The sequence below is a fragment of the Neopelma chrysocephalum genome, unplaced genomic scaffold (genome assembly GCF_003984885.1).
Source record: "Neopelma chrysocephalum unplaced genomic scaffold, ASM398488v2 Primary Assembly neopelma1_194, whole genome shotgun sequence".
In the NCBI taxonomy this organism is placed as follows: Eukaryota; Metazoa; Chordata; class Aves; order Passeriformes; family Pipridae; genus Neopelma; species Neopelma chrysocephalum.
In genome coordinates this window covers 156,231-175,914 of record NW_020897856.1, presented here as the reverse complement: position 1 = coordinate 175,914, position 19,684 = coordinate 156,231, and the positions used below count along the sequence as shown (strand labels likewise).

The 19,684-nt window shown below is 42.4% G+C and overlaps 1 protein-coding gene across 5 annotated transcripts in view; it reads left to right on the top strand.

The window, feature by feature from the left end:
- The window catches only part of FAM120A (family with sequence similarity 120A), a 52,495-nt gene that overhangs the window by 1,798 nt on the left and 31,013 nt on the right, over positions 1–19,684 (top strand). For all 5 annotated transcript variants that reach the window (XM_027702740.1, XM_027702742.1, XM_027702743.1 and 2 more), the window contains exons 2-5: positions 4,427–4,673; positions 9,387–9,469; positions 18,325–18,453; positions 18,916–19,012. In XM_027702740.1, coding sequence (XP_027558541.1) covers positions 4,427–4,673; positions 9,387–9,469; positions 18,325–18,453; positions 18,916–19,012 — 556 coding nt within the window. The remainder of the gene's footprint in view (positions 1–4,426; positions 4,674–9,386; positions 9,470–18,324; positions 18,454–18,915; positions 19,013–19,684) is intronic.

Below are 19,684 nucleotides of genomic sequence, written 5' to 3'. Positions count from 1 at the left end.
GGGAAGCACATACTCGTAGGCTTTATTATCCTAAATTACTTTTGTGTGTAGAAAAATATTATGTAACTTTCGGAGTTGCATGCTCGATCACTAGCAGCAGCTTAATGTTATTTGGCCTTTTGCCGGATTAGAAACACTCTGGCCGGGCTGCGGTCCTGGGGTACAGATGCCTCTCTCCGAGGAGCTCACCCCAGAGGTAACTTTGGGTGAAGTTTCTCATAGTTCTGCCAACGGGGCGGGAGCTGCTGTTGCTCCCTCGTAGTGCCCTGCTCGCTGGGCCAGGCCCATCCATGGAGGAACTCGGAGCTGGAGTGCAGCCACCCCGGGCTGGCAGCGGGTGTTCAGCAGTGGAAGTCCCATCCTGTTGCCGGGATTGGGTCACCAGGCCAGGGCCACCTCGTGAGTGGAACAAACTGGAAGCGGAGGCGAAGCTCATTCTTGCAGGGCCCGTCGAGCTCTGCCAAGCACGATGCCTTGGGCTTGGCCTTGGTTAAAGTGAGGAGGTTATGGCCGTGTCTGGTGCAGTCGTGTGTTTTCCTGGCCAGCCTAGAAGCAGAATTGTGTTATGGTATTTTGGATGGTGGAGATTTGCACGATAGCAAAAACATACTCTCATTTGAACTTTTTGGGATTTTTTTGTAGCTAGGAAATACTTTTGTTCTTCAAGCAAAAAGTTTTAGGCCCCATGCAGTGAAGGTCTTTACCTTGATCTGTTTGTGGGTGCATTATAAATCTTCCTTCATTTGTTATTGAGACTTAGAGATCATTTGTAAAAGCAATGAATGGGTAAAATAAGAATGTTGTTTTCTTTTAATGTATTGAAGTGGAGATTTGATTTAATGCAATACTGAGATGCATAGTACCTGACAGGAAGGCAGCTAGTTTGATATCAATGGGAATGTGGTGTTTGTAGCACATGTTGCTGCATGTTGAACTGGCAGTTAGTTTGTTAAACACTTTCTGTCTCAGACCTGGCTTAGGTACCTTACATCCAAACCAAACTGCCACCTTTGACAGTGGTGTCACCTGTAGCACTTTGTTTACTTTCAAGCTTAACTGCAGCATTAGCTCCTTTATAGTTTCTTGGTAACAAGCCTTATTCCTAATCTCTGGAAGCAGCCATAGGAGTACACATCATACCGAGTCCCTTTTCTGTCATTAGAAAAATACCCCAAACTCCCCAAATCCCCATAAATACAACATCCTCCCAGTTTTGATGAAGAAGGTTTGTGGGGTGGGTATTTATGTCAGGTTAGCCCTCGGAGTTGGCAGCTCATTACCAGATACTGGGGGTCTGGGGGGAGAGTTTGTGGCTGTTCACACCCCTGAGCCACCACCGTGCATGTCCAAACTGTGCTGGTTCTCCCCACTGCTCAGCTGTCCTGGGGATGGGAAGGGTATCAGCAATTCCCGTTTGATGCCTCATCTTTTTAGTTGTTGAGAAACTCTGTGGATAAATCTGGTTTTAATGGATTCATTTTAGGTTAGGAAGGATATTGCATGGTTATAGTGGTCACATGCATAATACACATCAAAGATACTGCTGAGTTTAAATCATGTTTCTTCTCTGCTTTTCTTCTTCTCTGACATGATTTACTATCTTTCTAAATCTGCTTTATTACATATATCTTTCTTTCTCTAAACCTTCCTCCAGTTTTATTCTTGCTCTCACTTTGACGTAGCCCTCCTGATGGGCAAAGAGCAAATGCATCTTGAAGGTGTGATTTTTTATTTGCATATATGGGTGAATTTTAAAATTTGCATATGCATAAGACAGTTGTTAAATTGTAGTGTTTTCTTGCTTTGTTTTGAGAAGTTGGGTTTGAGAATACTGATTGACTTTAAATATGAAACTAATTTTCATCTTTTTAGGAAGCATTTGAGTCTTGAGTAGAAGGTTTCTGTGTGAAGCTAGGAACTGGCTATGAATTTAATCTATTTTGGTAATTAGAGGGGAGAAAAAGAGTAATGTCTTCCATCCAGAGCAATTATAAATCACTCACAGATGGTTTCAGCAGGATGTAAAAATAACAGGTTCCTCCAGGTTATAACAAATATCCCGCGGGTTCGTAGCTTCATTGTGACCTGGTATTTTTCAGTTTGGGGGAAATAATTCTTACAAGAAACTTTTATGTGAAGTAGGTTTGCTAAAATTAAAATATTTATGCAGTGGAGATCTTAACATTAATGCTTTGGGGAGACTGTTTTGTTCCCAGTACCTAAAGGTGCTTGTGCCCATTTACTCAGGCAGGATTCTCTCCTGAGCCAGCACTGTTAGTGTTTACACAAGATTTTAGACTTGAAAATTATTCCAAACTCCTGGCTCTCATTTCCCCCGTGTCCCCCTCCCTGGGTTGGTTTTGAACGCTGCACATTGCCTGGGTACGTCTGTGTTTGTGAGAGCCACGAGATATTTCTGACTCTCATCTTGGTAGAGTTTTACAGTGTGGGTTAACTGTACTTTGGTAAATACAGCTCCTTTCCCTGTGATGGTTCAGTTATTTGAACATGGATTCTGGTATTCCCTGAACAGCCAGCAGCTTCGAGCTCGGTGAAACAGGGAGGGACCTGGGGGCTGTGGAGGTAGAGGAAGTAGCTCAGAGGAGATGAGAGTGGGCACACCGAGCTTCCTCTTGTGCTATCTGCACCCATGTCACACCTAGTGCTGCAGGAGGAGTTCTCACTTGTTTTTTTATAGTTCATGGGTCTTTGTTGTGCATGCAGAGAGGTCGAGCTTAGATATATTAGTATAATTGCAATCTATCTACCCTTAATTAAAAAAACATCAGAGGGATTTTTCTAATTTAAAACCTGTGAAGACTGGGGCCTGCAGGTGGGGTGAAGCCTAAGTTGCCCTCCTTTAGTTAGGAACTATGTAGATCTGATGTCTTTAAATTCTTCCAAAGATGTTTATGGTTTCTCCCACGCCTTGTGCTGGGGACAGCATCATTGTTGGAAAATAAATACCTGTGTTTTTTTCATGAACAAAGTAAATTTCAAAAACACTCCATTGAGGAAGTTTCTGAAGAAGTAACATTTTCTGAAGACTACATGGTGGTAGGATTAGGAGGAGGGAGAGCTTAGTGAGCTGGTGTTTTATCAGGAACATCACAGGCAAGGTGCTGGCTGTTCTGTTGCTCAGGATTTAGCTTGGAAGGGAACATCTCATGGAGGTACACGAGAGAAGCAAAATTTGACATACCTCCCTGGAATACCATAATTCAGCAGCAGGTTCAAGTGCAAGGCATGAGTAGAAGAAGAAGGATCTCTGTTAACTTGCTGTGAATGACTAAAGGGCTGCTGGGTAGGGCTGTGGAGTTTGGGACCCTCTCTCCTGTTCTGCAGAGGATATAAATGGCCTGGCTGGCACTAAGGCTGTAGTTATTCATGCGTGCTGTGGAGAGTGAGGCTAATAGTTTTGTACTGGTCTATTTTGGGATAGCTTGCTATCTACAGTGTTGTTTAAATGGAATACTCGGTGAGGGGAGGTTATACCAACACCCAACTTGCAAGGGGGTTTCCAAATCGCTGTGTCTTACGTGTGTGGATGGTGGAAGCATTAGGGATCCAAAGCCCTCAGCTGGCTGGAGTTGTGTGTGTGCACACTGGAGTTGTAGCGGTTCCTGACGGTGTGTAGGAATGCAGGACGGCACGGACTGACCTGTCCTCATAGGGTTTGTGGTTTCAGTATAAGCTTCTTGATAAGGAAGGGTTGCTTTTATATTTCCAACATTAGGAATTGGCCCATATCTCCCTGCACAACATGTCTGTTCGAGTCATCTGATTGCCGTAGCCTAAAATATGTGCTTTGCTAGGCAACAGGAGTGGAGAGGTGAAGTTTGGGCTATAAACTCAAAGCAGTTTGCACCATCAGACACAGCTGTGTGTGAAAGGATAGGCTGAAAGTGGAAAGAGGAAAAAACTTGGTTTAACACAGCAAGGTGGGCATTTGAAAAGTCGAGAAAGTTACCTCTGTTCATCCAGGGTTGTGTTTGGCTCTTTTACAAGAGGGTCAAAAAACTTTAAAAGGGATCATGGGTTTGCTTGATCCTGGGGGCCACCTTGGTGTGTGCTGAGCTGCTGGAGTACCCACAGCCTTAAGGCTTTCCCCGTGAGTGGGACAGACAGTGGTACAGTAATACCTTTAGAGTTTGAGTGTTTCTGTCATGAACAGTTCCTTCAGATGAGTTCAGCAGTACAGAATCCACTGCAGTGTGGGGGCTTCCAGGAGTGTGTGCTGGGCTTCCGAGCACTCCCTCTGTCCTGTCCATGTGCGCTGCGTCACTGAAGTTTAATTACTTCAAATATATCTCGAGTGTCTTAAATACTCATGTATAGTTTCAGAAAGACCCTCTATATCATAATAGTTGTGATAAATCAGTGCTGCCATTTACACTGGAGCTAATTGCTCTGTCTTCCACTATAGGTTGCACAGAGCATTGAGGATCATCATCAAGAAGTAATTGCTTTCTGCAGAGAAAAAGGTTTCCATGGTTTGGTTGCATATGACTCCGATTATGCATTGTGCAACATCCCTTACTATTTCAGTGCCCATGCCCTAAAACTGAGCCGGAATGGGAAAAGCCTCACAACAAGCCAATACCTAATGCATGAAGTTGCCAAGCAACTGGACCTGAATCCAAATCGCTTTCCTATTTTTGCTGCTCTTTTAGGTAAGTGAAGATGCTGCTAGTCAGCCTTACGATTTCAGTGTCTATTAACTGCTTTAAAATAACATGTGTGTAATTTGACAGAGCACCTGGGGAAAGGCATCCCTTTGTTCCAGACATTCCTGCCATGGACTGGATGTGTGTTTATGAGGTCAGACATGCCCAATTTGTAGAGACCTGCGAGCAATGCAAATTGTGGCTGTCTAGAAAGAAGAGTTGAAAGTAGGGATTTGGCACAGCTCTACCTGGCCAAAATGTTCTCTGTGGATGGGGGGAAGTCGGGACAGTTGTGGTTCTACTAGTTTGGGTCCTGTATAGTATATGAGGTCTAGTTTCAATGATACACTTTCCAGACTGGAAGTATACTTCTGTCCTGAATTCCACCTAAAAATAACACCTATGGAGCAAAGGTGTTTGGGTTGCAGGGCCTCTTTTTTCCCCTCTGAAATGAGTGTTGGACAAATATGGCAGCACGTCAGCTGCACCAACAATATATTGTACTGTATAATTGAGTGGAACTCCACATTTCTAAAGCACAGGTGACTGACATCGCACCAGTCCTTTGGTTTTGTCTGGCTACTTTCTTAGCACTCCTGCTTCTCATGCTCAGTGGTGTGGGATCTGTAAGGAGCATAGATGGGAATGTCTCCAGTTTCACATTTCTGTTCCATTTAAATGGAACAATTTACACACACTCTATTTCCATAGCAGTGGTAGAGAATAACTGTTGTACTCTCTCAGATGGAAGAGTGAATTAATTACTGACAAAGTTGACTCCAATGAATAAGATTTATTTGGAACAGCATTTTAACTGCTTTTTGGGAGCAGCCATGTTCTTGTCATGCTGTGCAAACAAATTAAGAAAACTGGATTTTCTTTTTCTTTTCTTCCTGACTTTGTGTTTCAGTGTTGGTACATGATAGAGGAATAAAACTTCTCCTTCGAAAGCTGTGAATGAGAGAGGCTATGTGTTACTGCTTTAAAATACTAATATTTTAGTAATCTTTAATATTGTTTCCAGTCCAGACAGGCATCTTCCATATTAAGAAGGAAAGAACCAATGGATCTTGCAGTAGAAAGCCACAAGTATTTGACTGGTTGGAGTTGCTTTTTATCAGTGTGTGCTTTTCCTGCCTGCACAGGTGTAGGGAGGGCAGGCAGAGGGTTGGCTGAGCTGCCATTGCAGGAATTGCATGACAGGCTACTATTGCTTGGCTTTGTTATGCAGTCTATAAATAAGTTGGTGCATGCCAGTTCAGTGAGTAAGAATTACTGCTGGAAAAGCAGTTTCCCCGTTGCAGATATGTTTTTTGGGATTCATGGGAAGTACACAGGAATGGCATGGCTTTAATTCATCACACAGCCCCAGCTGCATGGCCTGCTGAGGCTTTGCTTGGTTATATCAAACAATAGGTGAGAAAAGTTCTGGTAAAGTTTCTGAAGGGTTTGCAGTTTTATGCAAGAATCTCTTGAATGTTTTTCTCTCTTGCTATCTTACATGACCAAATATTTTTCAACTTGCTCTTAGGAGAAAGAAATTTGAGGTCATTTCACATGACAACTAGAGAGAGATTTGGTAGCTTTTTCCACCCCCCTCCCCCGCCAAATTGGTACAAAGGTTAAAAAAAACCAGTTCAACTATGAGTTTAGTTCTGGGTATTCCTTTGCAGTTATTGTGTGTGTGTGTTCAGTATGAGTAAGCAGAATAAAGTTCATGGGGTTAGAACAGAAAGCTACTCAAGAGGTCTTCCTGCACTCGGGGCTTTTGTGTTATTTTTGTGTGAGTGAGTTTTAGGAACCCTAGGTATTTGGGATAGAAAGTGATTATATAAGCTGACAACAAACAGATACAGTTTGACTTAAAGTATTTGCAACATGTTTTCACTTTTGCAATCTTGGTAATATAGTAACTTTTTTTCAAATAAAATACTAAGTGTGTATGTGCACATAGTTGTGCATGGAAGGTGTTTAAATTAGGGTAGCTCATTCAGATCTAAGTTTTTATATTTTTATTGAATATCTAAGGGCTTGTCTGGCTTCACAGGTTATTCTACCTTTGCTCCTGTGGCTTCGTTTTAGTCCTGATAAGTAGAATAAAGAAATGGGAAGGACTGATAGTTTACGACATGGAAAGGCACATGAATTTTTTGCTGAGTACAGCAATGTAACTCCCCATGCCAGTACTTCATGTAGGAATAAAATAATGTATTCTGAAATAATGACAGTTAAGCTGCTGCTTTAATGTTTGCAATTCCAGAAGGCCCAAACTATCACAATACCTGTAATATCCATATTTAACTTCAGGGCTTCTGTTTCCCTGTATCCAGAAAACTCGAATTTCTTTGTACTCAGATACTTTCTTGTCATTAATTCCAAGGGTCAGTTTGGGGATGTTGAAAGAGGAAAAACATCCTGAAAGTTTCAGCCTCACATTGAGCAGTTGGAGAAGCCTGAGGAATGACACTGACTTGGGCAGTTAGAAAAGTGTTCTCAATGGCAAGTGATTTGGGATTGAGCTTTCCAGGGATAAAGTGTCTATTGAAATATTGCGGCAGAATATTTTTATGTGACTGTACCAGCTGGGCAAACTTTTAAAGCTTGCTTTCTGAGAAGGTTCTGTGTACACTGTGCTTGGTTCATTTGGTTTATAGTTTTTTCCTTCTTCCAGCTTTTCATGCAGAAGAGGTTTGTAGTTGTAGCTTTATAATATAAGGAGTATCCTTGGCATGGACAGTTAAAATGTGGTCTGGACACTGCATCCTCTGAGATTGTGCTCTTAAAAAGTTCTGTTCTAACTGGTGCTGGTGTAAACAGGGAGTTGATTTGGGTTCTTTTGTAAATTTTGACTCAAATACTTCAGAATAACTTAAAGAAAGAAAAGCAGTCCAAGCTTCAGCAGTAGAAAAACAAACCCAGTGTGAGGCATAGGGCTGTAATTCAGTGAAGTCTTTAGAAAGGGCAGTGGCTTCAATTAGTATCTAATTGCTTTTAAAAAAACTAAGGCATATACTATAATAAGCCATTAAAATGGGAAAAATCAATATATGTTGAGGTTGTTCAGCCAGGTCAAGAAATAGAGGTTGCTTATGTAACGCTGATCTCTTTCCCACTGTGACAGCACTTTGTAACGTGTTTAGTTATGGAATCTCGTTCTGTTTCTCAGGAAAGTTTTTAGAACTACATAAGGTAAGTACAGGCATCACTTCTTAGTTGGCCCACAAAAGACACTGCTGCACTTCAGCATCCTAAATCCTACACTTCAGTACGGGGTGAGAGCTGATCAAACAGTGATTTTATGTGTGTGCAGGGGGATGGAATTAACTGCAATGACAGATGGAGACCAAACAAAATTGAGGTTTTGGCGGAAGGGAGAGAAGCAATTGTAGCATCTGTAGGAGTTACTGTCCGTTATCACAGAGGCTCTGGTGCTCTGGCTGCAGGAGATTTTGTCAGACCTGTATTATAAAGACTGTTTAATCTTTCTTTGACTAGATTAGTGAGGGTGTGGCTGTTTTATGCAAACTTGTTGAATCTTTTTGATGTGAGGTTACAGTTTAGCTCCTAATGAATAAAAATGATAATATCTTCTTGCTGGAGGTCTGAGTAATGTGTAAAGTATTGATTGGACACAAAGACTTCTTTCTCCAAGAGGCATCACCAAGCAGGGGACAGCTTTCCTGGCTTTCACATGTTAAAGACCACTAAGAGCAAACTAGATGTTTACAAGCAAAATATTAAGAAAGGAAACAGTTGTTGTATTGTTCAAAGAATCTTCTCATATTCTTTATGAACAATGCACTCACTACTAAGTTGCTGCTTTATAAAACCAGGTATAGAAAGTATCCTGAAGTTTTCTGCCAGAGTTTTAAGAATATATCCCGTTTAGCTCTTTGTAAAGTTTGGATCCACAGCCACTGGACTTAATCAGTGGTTGATTAGTTACATTTTTGATTAATTCAAATGTTTGAAATGTTTCCTAGTAAGAATATTTTAAGTTTGTTGGTTTGGGGTTTTTCGTTTGTTTGTTGAGTGTGATGTACTTTAGAAAAAAAACAATGTGGGTGATCTTCCATTGAGTCTGAACAGTGTGGTAAATACAGTCTCTGTCCATGGAAACAACAAAATGATTTCCCAATTCTTTCGCTGCTGCCAGCCCAGGGTCCCATCTGACCTGGTCAGGTCCACAAAAGAAACTTCAGGAATTGGGAACCCGCTAAGGTTTAGATTGTGTTGAGGGTTGGATAAACCTGCCTGGTGCCTTGCTGCCTGACCCATGCTGCACAGGGGGCAGAGTGCAGATTCCAGAGGCAGCTCCCATGTGGATCAGTAAGGGCAGGTGCTGGGATGCAGAAGGGGCTTTCCACCGTGTGTCAGGGGGCAATAGGACGTGTTCTTACACTGTTGCACCTGCACTATGAAATCCTGTTGACGATTCCCTGACAGGACACACTGGGTGGGGTGGACCCTGTGTTGTCCCTGGCTCTGCTGCTGCTGTGAGTTGGTTTCATGGAAGAGTGCTCCTCACACACAGGGCTCTTGCTGCAGCAGCAGAATGCTAATTAGGGTTTTCTGGAGTAACAAAAAGCTATCTGCAAGTTTAATCTGTTAATCCTCTTGATGGGGAGTTGAGGGCTGATTGCAGATCTGTTTGCTGTATGTAGAAACTGTGTGTGACATTTTGTGGTGTACTTAAATGAGTTCTGCATTATGTTCCAGGTAATCATATTCTACCTGATGAAGATTTGGCTTCCTTTCATTGGAGTTTACTTGGTCCAGAACATCCACTAGCTTCACTTAAGGTACAATTTTGATATAACCAGGAGCAATCGAGCTAAAACCAATTCTACACACGGAGCAGTGTGATGGGTTAGTTGAGAGCAGCTCTGCAAGGCCCCTGTGCTCAGTCACCCTCAGGTGTCCCAGTCCTGGCTTCAGAGGATACCTGGGGTCAGGAGCCTTACAAGGCTAAACTTAGCCTATGTGATCCCCCTCAGTGCCCTTCAGCTGCACAAGCCACAGCTCCCGTGTGGCTTGGCTTGGAGAATGCAGCTTCTTGCTCTCCTCTTTTTTTGAGAGGAGAGTTTTTTGTTTAGTCATGTTCTTCAGCTATCAAAAATAATGAGCTGTGTATCTTCCTACCATCTTGTTTTATTGTCTGCTGCTCTGAATTTGTGGGTAATAGTCAGGTTTTGGTACTTAAAATGTAAATGTCCTGGAGAATGTGCTGCACAAGAAAGCTAAAGTGGCTTCAGTAGTTTTGAGGGGGGTGGTTTGAGACAAGTAACTTGTCCGATGCTCTTAGTTTACAGTATGTGTGTTCCGCTGCTTCATCACACTTGCTTTGTGCATCTGCCAAGTAAACGGCTATAAAAGGGAAACTGGACACATCAGAGAATGGGATCATAGTGACCTTTCTCTCTCTCTGCCACAACAGATATATCTGTTTCCCTTTCTCCAAAGGTATACCAGGCAGCAAATAATCCGCTTTTTGTAAATGCTGCCTGAATGTTTTGTTATCTCTACAGCAAAAGTTTATTAAGCCGTGAGAAATTGTAACTTGTTTGGCCAAATGTAGAATTTAAAAGCAGATTCCAGATTTTCAGCAGAATTTTTAGGGCTTGCATGTGCATTTCTTAGTGACCAGCTGTGACATTTGATGTTGCGCTCATCCCCTATTTTGCTGCCGCTCCTGTGTTCAGGAAGGTAAGTGTCAGCACATTGCAGTGGTAAAACAAAACCTGCATGCATGTTTGCTACTTCCTTGTAAAACCTGAGGTGAAAAAATAAGAGAGTATGCCTGTGTTTTCATTTTTTACTAAAAAGGTGAAAATGTAGGACTTCTCAACAAGTGGTTAATAAACTTTCTGATGATACTGTTCTGTGGTCTAGGCTGAGTTAACTTGTTTGACAGCACATGACTTCAGACACTTAGACCTCCTGGAAAGCCCTCTAAATTTATACTGAATTACTTGAATGAAAATTGGGTGTTTGTAATCTTTGCTTCTAGATGTACATTTTCAGTGGAAACACCACCAGGGCTCTGTAGCTGGCGTCTCAAGGAAATAAAGTGTGTTCCCCCAGAGTATCCCTGGGCCTCCTCAGGCAGTTCTTCCCTGATGTATTTCATCTGTTGGCCAATGTAATCAGATATGAAAGCAGTTTCCATTTGGCTGTTGGAGATTCCATGACAACTGCTGCACTGTTATCAATGCAAAGCCCCAAATAAATTCCCTGACTGAGGGAAAGGCTTGCACAACACAGGATTTGTTGAATTTCACGGCAGCTTTGCTGCCAGTGCACAGCACCAAACTGGCCACAGCACCTCTGTCTGCTGCCTGGTGATGGTGTCACATGGAAGGGCACTTCTGCAGGAACCCAGTCTTCATTAGTTACTGGTCATGGAACAACTGCTGCTTGTTTCTTTAGGTTCGCAGTGCTCATGGTTTGAAATGATAACTTCTTTCAGGAGCTCAGTAATTGAGTTTAATTTCATTTGACACACTAGTATGTCAGTGATGTCATCACAGTTCTCTGTAGGGATCTCTTCACTGTAGATGTGCACAGAGCAATATTTCTTGTAAATTTTATGAATGCTTAAAGAAACCTCAAAGACATTTGTATTAGCCACAAGGCTGATAGCAGAGAGTAGTTTCAGAACACTGCAAGCCTTCATGAAAACTGGAAATGGGGGGAAGTTGTTGTGTTTCCCCAGGATGTCCTTCCTGGGCTGTGCTTACAAACTTTGCTTTGTTGTGTCTATTTAGAGTTACAACAGAGTGTTCTCCATGCTTGTGAACCAAGACCTCTGATTCCACACCTCATTCAACTCAGGATTTAGAAAGCTTTTTCTCATTGAGTAAAGATTTTAATCTTTTGTCTCTACAACAGTATGATCTTTAGGATCAAAGCTGACAGATTCCATTCCAGTGGCTGAATTTGTTGCTTTTCAGGGAGAGCTGTGACAGTTAATAATATACAATTTATTTTGTACATTCTCTCTCAATCTTTTATTATGCTGTAGCAAAATGTTACTTTTCTTACAAGTGAAGCTTTGCCAGTTCACCAATGAGAAAGTGTAACTTAGGAAAGAAAGAACCAGCTTTGCTGATAGAAATTCCTGTGTCTGCTCAGGTGTCACCGTGGGGAGAGGGGGAAAAAAGCAAACCTGGGGAGATCTTACCTCTGTTTTAAAGAGGGACATGAGGTGGGGGTTGTTCATCCAGGAACAGCTGAGTAGAAGTTGGAAAAAGGAAAATGGAAACCTGACTGAAGAATCCATACTTCACATCTGGAAGGAAATGAACCAAACAATCTCTATGTGCTGCGTGAAAAGCCTTTCAGGAGACACTGACAATTACCATCAGCTCAGCAGAACTGTGAAGGTTCCATGGCCAGATTTAAATGAAGAGATATGCATTGCTGTTGCTGCAAAAGGGAGAAGGAATCAAAAACCATTGCTGTGAGCTGTTCTGAGTCAGGCTCTCATCTGTCCAAATGTCCCTGTTGCAACAGATAATGCATCTAATAAATGTGCAGACCTGGGCTTGTGTCCTGTCACCTGCCTGAGAGCAGAGTTCACTGAAATGACCACCCCAGCCAGGGGTTTGAAACAAGAAAGGAGTTGATTGACTTCCTGAGAAATCAACTGACCTTGTTTGGAAGCCAGCATTATCCTTCTTTTTGTTTGTGTGCTTTGGGATTTATCTTTTAAGACAAAGACAATTTGGTTCTTATTCTGGGAAAGCTGGTTACAGTATGGGGCTTCAAGATCAACGAATAATACTGTCAGAATGAGATTGGGAGGGCAGTTTCTTACCTCTGGAATAAATTAGTGCCTGTTTGGGAGCACAGACCACCGAAGAAGTGCTGACTCTTCATTCACAAGGTAACCTTAGAAACAGGGCTTAGTGCAGTCTCCCTTTGTGAGTAAGAAGAGTATGCAGGGAAACTCCGGCTCCTTGGTTGTTCCATCTCAGTGGAGAGGGAAGGAGAGATGCTTCCACAAAGCAATCCAAAATGCACAGATTAGGCTCCTTCTCTGAAGCGCTGTAGGAAATTCCTGTCTTACTCAGTTTGTTGACTTCCGAGGGTGTCTGCCAGAGGGACTAAGGTGTGAAGCAGATGCTTAGGTAATTTGCTGCTGCTCGGATAACAAAGGTACTACTATTAAGATAGACTTCAAGTAAGTGCCTTGTTGTTTGTGGGGTTTTTTGATGTTAAGGGTCATCATAATGCAGGTCAGAAAGGACCTCAGGAAGTTACTTAGTCCAAGCTCCTGTGAAAAGTGTGGTCAGCTTGAGGTCAGAGCAGGTTGCTTAGGGCATTGCCTAGACTAGTCTTGGAAATCTCGGAAGTTGGAGGCTGCACAACCTGTCTGGGCAGCCTGCCCCGTGGTTTGACAGTCCCGACGGTGCAGATGCTTTGCCTGGTGTTTAGTCTGAGCCCATCTTGTTTCAGGCTATGTCTGGTGTCTCTTGCTCTTACACAACGCCCTGCTGTGAAGAGCTGGCTCTGTGTGCTCAGTCACCTTTCTGTGTACTGGAAGGCTGTATCTCCAAAGCCTTGTCTTTCCCAGGCTGAATGAGTGCCATTCCCTCAGCCCCTTCTTGCAGAGCAACTGCTCCTAACTCCCTGACAATCTGGAGGCTTTCTGCAGAACCAGCTCAGCTGTTCTGACACCTGGCTGGAGCCCCAGCTGGGATGCAGTGCTCTGGAGGTGACCTGCCATGTGCTGAGAGCGGGATCCCTGGATCTGCCACCCTGCTCCTGCTGCACAGCCCAGGGTGCACCTTGCTGGCTCCTGCTCCAGCTGCTGCTGCCTTCCAGGAGCCCCAGGTCCCTTTGGCACACCTCCAGCCTGTGGAGTAGCCAGGTTTATTCCTGCCCAGGTACAAGGCTTTTGTGGCTGTAGAATTTCTGAGGGCTCTGTTGGTTCGTCCCTCTGGCTTGTCAGGGTGTCCTGGATGGCAGCCCAGCCCTCGGGGCCGTGTGGTGTGCAGGGCTGTCACACAGGGCTCAGTGAAGTCTGTATCACATCTTTGGCTTATGCTTCTGCTCTCCCCTTTGCTTTCTGACATAATTCTTGTTCCCTGTTTAGGTTTGGTTTTCTCCATGTCCTGTGTGTACAAATTGTTAGCAAACAGTGCCCGTGCCCTGTGAATTATTGTTACCATGCAGAAAGAGGTCAGCTTCTCAGCCAGGATGGAGGGAGGAGGAGAGAGAATTTTTAATCGAATAACCCAATCTTCAGGGAAAAGCTGAGCTTTGCTGATCTGAGAGGATTTTAAGTCATCCAGGGAACTTCTTGCCTCTTCAGAAAACTTATCATTAGATCAGATGCACTACAAGCTCCTAAGATGAAGTATTTTTAACATTCAAGGGCTGATACAAGATCCAAACAGTTTGGTTGCTATCTCTAATAGAAACTACAAGGCAGAAATAACAAAACCCAGGCAATTTGTTGTAGTGTCCTTCGTATCTTCAGCCTTTTCTCTAGCCAGCAGGAAAAAAAATGTTTCCTATGTGTTGCCTCCGAACATTTGAGGTCTCTTTTTTTCATGGTTTGAAAATAAAACTGAACCAATTATCTGTTTCCAGCAGGCACAGCAGTAAATGTGGTGTTGATTAGCTTCTAAAGGCTGTGCTTCCTGAAGACAGTGGGCAACTGGGGTGTTCCCAGCTTTTCCCAACTGTAGCTTAGGTACCTTCTACACTACCCTACTCATCCCATGGAACTGTGCTTATGTGAGTCTGTTCTTTTCCAAAAAAAGCGTTTTTGAAAGTTTGTTTTGTCAAACCCAAGACATTTTTATCTTGCAGCTTCAGGGTTTGTGGTGTTACTGTCTGCCTCTCATTTTGACAAATACCTCTGTGGAATTCATGGCCTTTCCCCACTAAATCTTCAGAGTGCACAAATAGGTCCCTTGTGATTTTTGTCAGTGCTCTGTCACAAACTGAAGGAGTCCTTTTACAACTAGTAAAGAAACCAGGCCCTTTTCAGGCGTCAGCTCTCCAACCCAGTCACCTCCCAGTGTGGGATCCACCCCCATGTTTGCCTTCCAAAATTGATTTTGCGTGTTGTTCCTTGTCTGAAACTTTTCTGTAGAGCATAAGGGAAAAAATAACTTCTAGGAAGAAATCTCTTCTAATGAGAAACTGGTAAAACATGCTGCTGCTTTTGTTCAGAAACACTTTGTGCAATACTAAAACTAAGTTTGAACCATGAACATGTGCTCTGTAACTTCTGCTGCAAGTCTGAATTTTCCCCATCCCTAATGCACAGTAAGACTTAACCTGTATTTTAATGCACACAGGATTAGAAACATTCTTTATGATTCAGTATAAAATCTGCAGTTTTGGATTTCTGGAAAGTTCCAAAATGAATAGAAATATTTTCCTCTTAATTATCAGGAAAATACACTTCATTTCACCACTTTCATTTTTGGCTTCTGTGTAGTGTAGGTCACGACACTCTTAGTTTTGAGGGTGTTCTCACATCTGCACTGGATGCCTTTGAAACAGAAGAAAAGAAAATCCAAATATCTGAAGTGTCTCTAGGTCTGTAAAACATACTTTGAGAAGGTCTCACTTCAGGAATTAAGAATATTCTCCAGTGAGGTCTTGAGGCTTTTTAGAGGCAGCTAAATGGGAGCAATATGTGAAGTGAGTCCTTGATAGGTCACACTTGAGCTCCATGTTCCCTGGGCCTGAGCTGAGCGTTAGTGCCAGACTGATGTGATGTCTTCTCTTGGTGCCAACTTTATATGGTTTATTCAATATTGCCATCTTGGAGATGACATAAATTAAGGGGAGATTGCTTACTCCTGTCATCCACTGTGTTCCCAAGCAGAGATTGCAGGAACACTCAGGGAGCAGCTCAGGGTTTCTGCAAGGGCTCTGCAGAGAGCACATCCAGCATGACACAGCCATGGGATGATTCAGCTGCTTTAGGGATGGGTAATTGTTACACATTCAAGGAAAATGGGAGGTGTTCAGCAACAGACTTGGATTACCAGGGAGAAGAAAATCTATTCCTTCTGCTTCCAAAATGGGGGCAAAATGTTATCATCATTATTTGTCACTCTAAGCTTACATGTGAGTGTGATCTGTATTTAGTGTTGTGTATATTCAGAGTGCACATTAGTGAAAATTTGGATTTTAGCATCTGAAATGGAAATAATTGCCCTGCCACTGACTGCACTAAACAGAACTGTTCTTAACTATTCACTTTTCACAAGGGCACGGAGTGACAGGACAAGGAGGAATGGCCTTAACCTGAAGGAGGGCAGGTTTGAATTAGGTATTGGGAAGAAATTCTTCCCTGTGAGGGTGGGGAGGCCCTGGCACAGATTTCCCAGAGAAGCTGTGGCTGCCCCATCCCTGGAAGTGTCCAAGACCAGGTTGGACTACAGGGCTTGGAGCAACCTGGGTTAGTGGAAGGTGTCCCTGCCCATGGCAGGGGTGAACTGGATGATCCTTAAGTTGCCTTCCAACCCAAACCAGTCTGTTTCTATGTTTAATTTAGGCTTATAAAATATGTAGTTCATCTTCAGTAGAGGGTGACCAGGTATAGAATGAATATCCTGAGATTTGTAAAAAGTAGACATTAGGAGAAGGAAATTAATAAAAATAGGAATCTGGCAAAAATTCCATGGTTTGAATATGAAGAAGGCAATCTAAGAAATTGCATCAGAAGTGGATCAAATAAGGGCAGGGAAGAAAATAATCACATATAGTAGACTCCATATAAAATGAAAAGGGGTTGTGGTACAGGTTTTAAACTTGCAAAGATAAAACTAATGAAGTATTAATCAGAATTTTGCATAAACATTTCTGACAAGGCTGAATTGCGGTATTTTCTAGTAAAGTATGATCCCTCTGTGTAGAATGCAATAAGAATGTATAAAGATTCTTCATTTTTTTATACCTTAAAAATAGAACTGTTAAATCATAATAATGATCTCTCAAGTCTCGAATCGCTGAATTTTGCAAAGACACGGATTAAAAGATGTTAACAGCGAGAACCTGGCTGCCCCTTTAGGCACAGGCAGAGCGCTCCAGAACTGTGCAGAGGTTCCAGACAGAATTTTTAGAAAATCCTCAGGCTTCCTCTGAAATGTAGGACACGTATTTGGAGACCTCCTTTCTGCCCCTGCGAGAGTGTGCAACACAAGGGACAGGAGCAGGAGCTGCTGGTGGTTGAGAAGCTTTTCAGACCCAGCTGGCAGCACCACTCCCTGCCTGGAATTTTGCAGTAGTCCAGGATGGTTCCGTGACCTAAAGTTTCTGTAGCCATTGTAGGATCACATGGAGCGTCAGAGCAGTGATTCCCATAACACAGGCTGGATAATCCCTAGTTTATTTTCGGGAGGAACCACGTGAGCGTTGAGGTGGAAGTCCAGTGTTTCCAGGACTATCCAGTTGTCCTCCTTTCTCCATGTGGACAAAAGAAGGAATCGGGCCAAAGAACGAGTCCAGAACTCCCTGGAATGGCACATCCACCTGGTTGCTGAGCTGCAGGAACTTCTGTTCACAGTGGCTTTGGATATTGTCCCACAAAGTTCTTCCAGCTCTTTCTTCTTGCTACAAAGTCCGAAGTGATTCTCACCTTTTCAGGTGTGACCAGTGAATCAATGGGAATTCAACATTTTCCTAACACCTTGGGAAGGCTGGACCCTGGGTTGTGATTTGTAGATGTATCTGTGGTCTCTGGGCCCAGGTCATAAACTCAAGGGGAATTTTTAATTTGCATTAAAGCACGTGTTTCTCATCCACTTAAAATCGTTGGTGAATGTGGGAGGCCAGACACATCTGGAATTGGATGGTGAAACATTAATGCTGGATATTGAAATTATTTTGTCAATGGCATTATCTTAAGAATTTCATCTGTGTCTGCAAAATAATAATCAGCCCTGTAACCATGTTGATATTGCCATCATAGCAACAAGAGAAACCCAGACATCCTTCTTGGCTAATATATAATATAAAAGAAAAATCATTTCTTGCCTGAGATGTTACGTGCTGTGAAGCTGTATCAGTGTATTCTGCTGCAGATAATGAAATGCACAAAATCTGAAAACACTAATTATTAAACTATGTAATTTTCAAATAATTTTTAGGCCCATTTCTGTAGAACCTTGAAAATAAGTTTCTTGAAATGCTCTTTTTTTTTAAATTTGATTTTCAAATCCTCCATTTTCTGTGCACACAGAGATCTTCCTATTCCCACTGGGTCTTTTTCATCAATTCTGATATGACTTTACACTCAGAATATAAACTGTGTCAAAATATTTTCTGGCTTATGTATGTAGATGTATGATGAAGATTATGGTGTATGATGAATTAGATGCACTAGAGGAAATGTCCAACTTGAAAGCAGCAAAGGAATCAGCATTGTTGAACTTTGTTTGTGATTAGAGCTGGTATTTAACCAGCAGGTATTTACAGAGAGCTGAAGTTTCACATATATATAAATATACTGTACTTGTGTGAGTCATCGTTTAAGCCTTAAAAACAAAGTGGAAGGCCCAAAAGTAATTAGATACTAAATCTGGCAGCAGGGAATTTGTTGAATATATTGCCAATAGGTAAAAGCTGAGCTCTGGGCAGTGTGCTGGTGGCCCTGGTGCTCATGGTGGTGTGTTTGTTTGCACAGGTACGTGCTCACCAGTTAGTTTTACCACCGTGTGACGTAGTGATCAAAGCCGTAGCCGACTACGTCCGTAACATTCAGGACACCACTGATTTGGATGCCATAGCAAAAGATGTTTTTCAGCATTCACAGGTAAAGTATAAAGCCAAATACTGGTTTGCTTGGGTTTTCTAACTGATTGCACTCTACGTTTGTGTTGGAGAATTGCATTTGATGAAAACAGGGGTTTGATCAGTTGATAACAGGAATCTGTTATGCGATGGCTTAGCTGCCCTAATTTCATGTTCCATCTTTCTGAAGGTAAAAATACTGCATTTACTACTCTCAGTGCTTTAAATTCTTGATAACCAGAGGGGTTTGTAGCACTGCCTTTGTGCACTGCCTTTGAGAATGAACAGTACATGAAGACTGTATGTTCAAGCCTTACCCCTACATGGAGTGACATAACATGTCTTGTGCTGGAACAGTGCTGTAGTCCTGGAGGGTCCAAAGGCATTAATCCTGTGATATGGTGCATGTTAACTACTGTACAGACCTCCAGGTGACAAACCTGGACATGCTCCTGACAGATCTTTTTTTTTTTCCTTATTTTAGTCTAGAACAGATGACAAAGTTACTCGGTTTAAGAGAGCGGTTGCTTATTACTCAGCAACTAATAAACCTATGCCATTTCATCCACCACATTACCTGGGTAAGTAATGACAGCAACCAGGCTTTTTGTTTTAACTAAAACCTGAGATAACCCGAAATCAGAAATAGCATTATTAGCAGGATCTTACAGAAATGTTTGTATCCTCTGGCAATTCTCATTGACCCTCGAAGATGAGGTTTCAGAAAGTTTTCACAGGATATGTGCTGAAGTTGTGTTCTTGCCCCAAAAAGAGGAGAACAACTTGGACTACTTTTCCTCTGGGGTATTCCACATCCATTCTGGCATTGGGACACTTTAAAGAATGATGCTGTGAACAACTTAGTCTCATGTCCAGTCCCATTCATGAGGACAGTTCCTATTTCCGGTCATTAAAACGTATTTTTTGTTTCTCACTAGACTTGCTGACATGTTTCAGAAATCTCTTTATAATCTTTGATTTTTTTGATGTCATAACATACCTGCTCAAATTGCAGCCACACTTGCTTGCCAGTTGTTCTGGCATTGCAGATTATTCTCAAGGCTTAAAAATTAACTGTGTGTTCAAAGGATTTCCTGACCCTGTTCTTAACACTAAAATGTCACTTTAGGTGAAATTTTCTGAAGCTCTTCAGTTACCACACTGGTACACTGATACAGATTTTCCTGCTGGTATTTAAGGGGTGGGGTGTCTTTATTTGCATCCAAAGACCTACATTAAAGGATGTTAAGGCT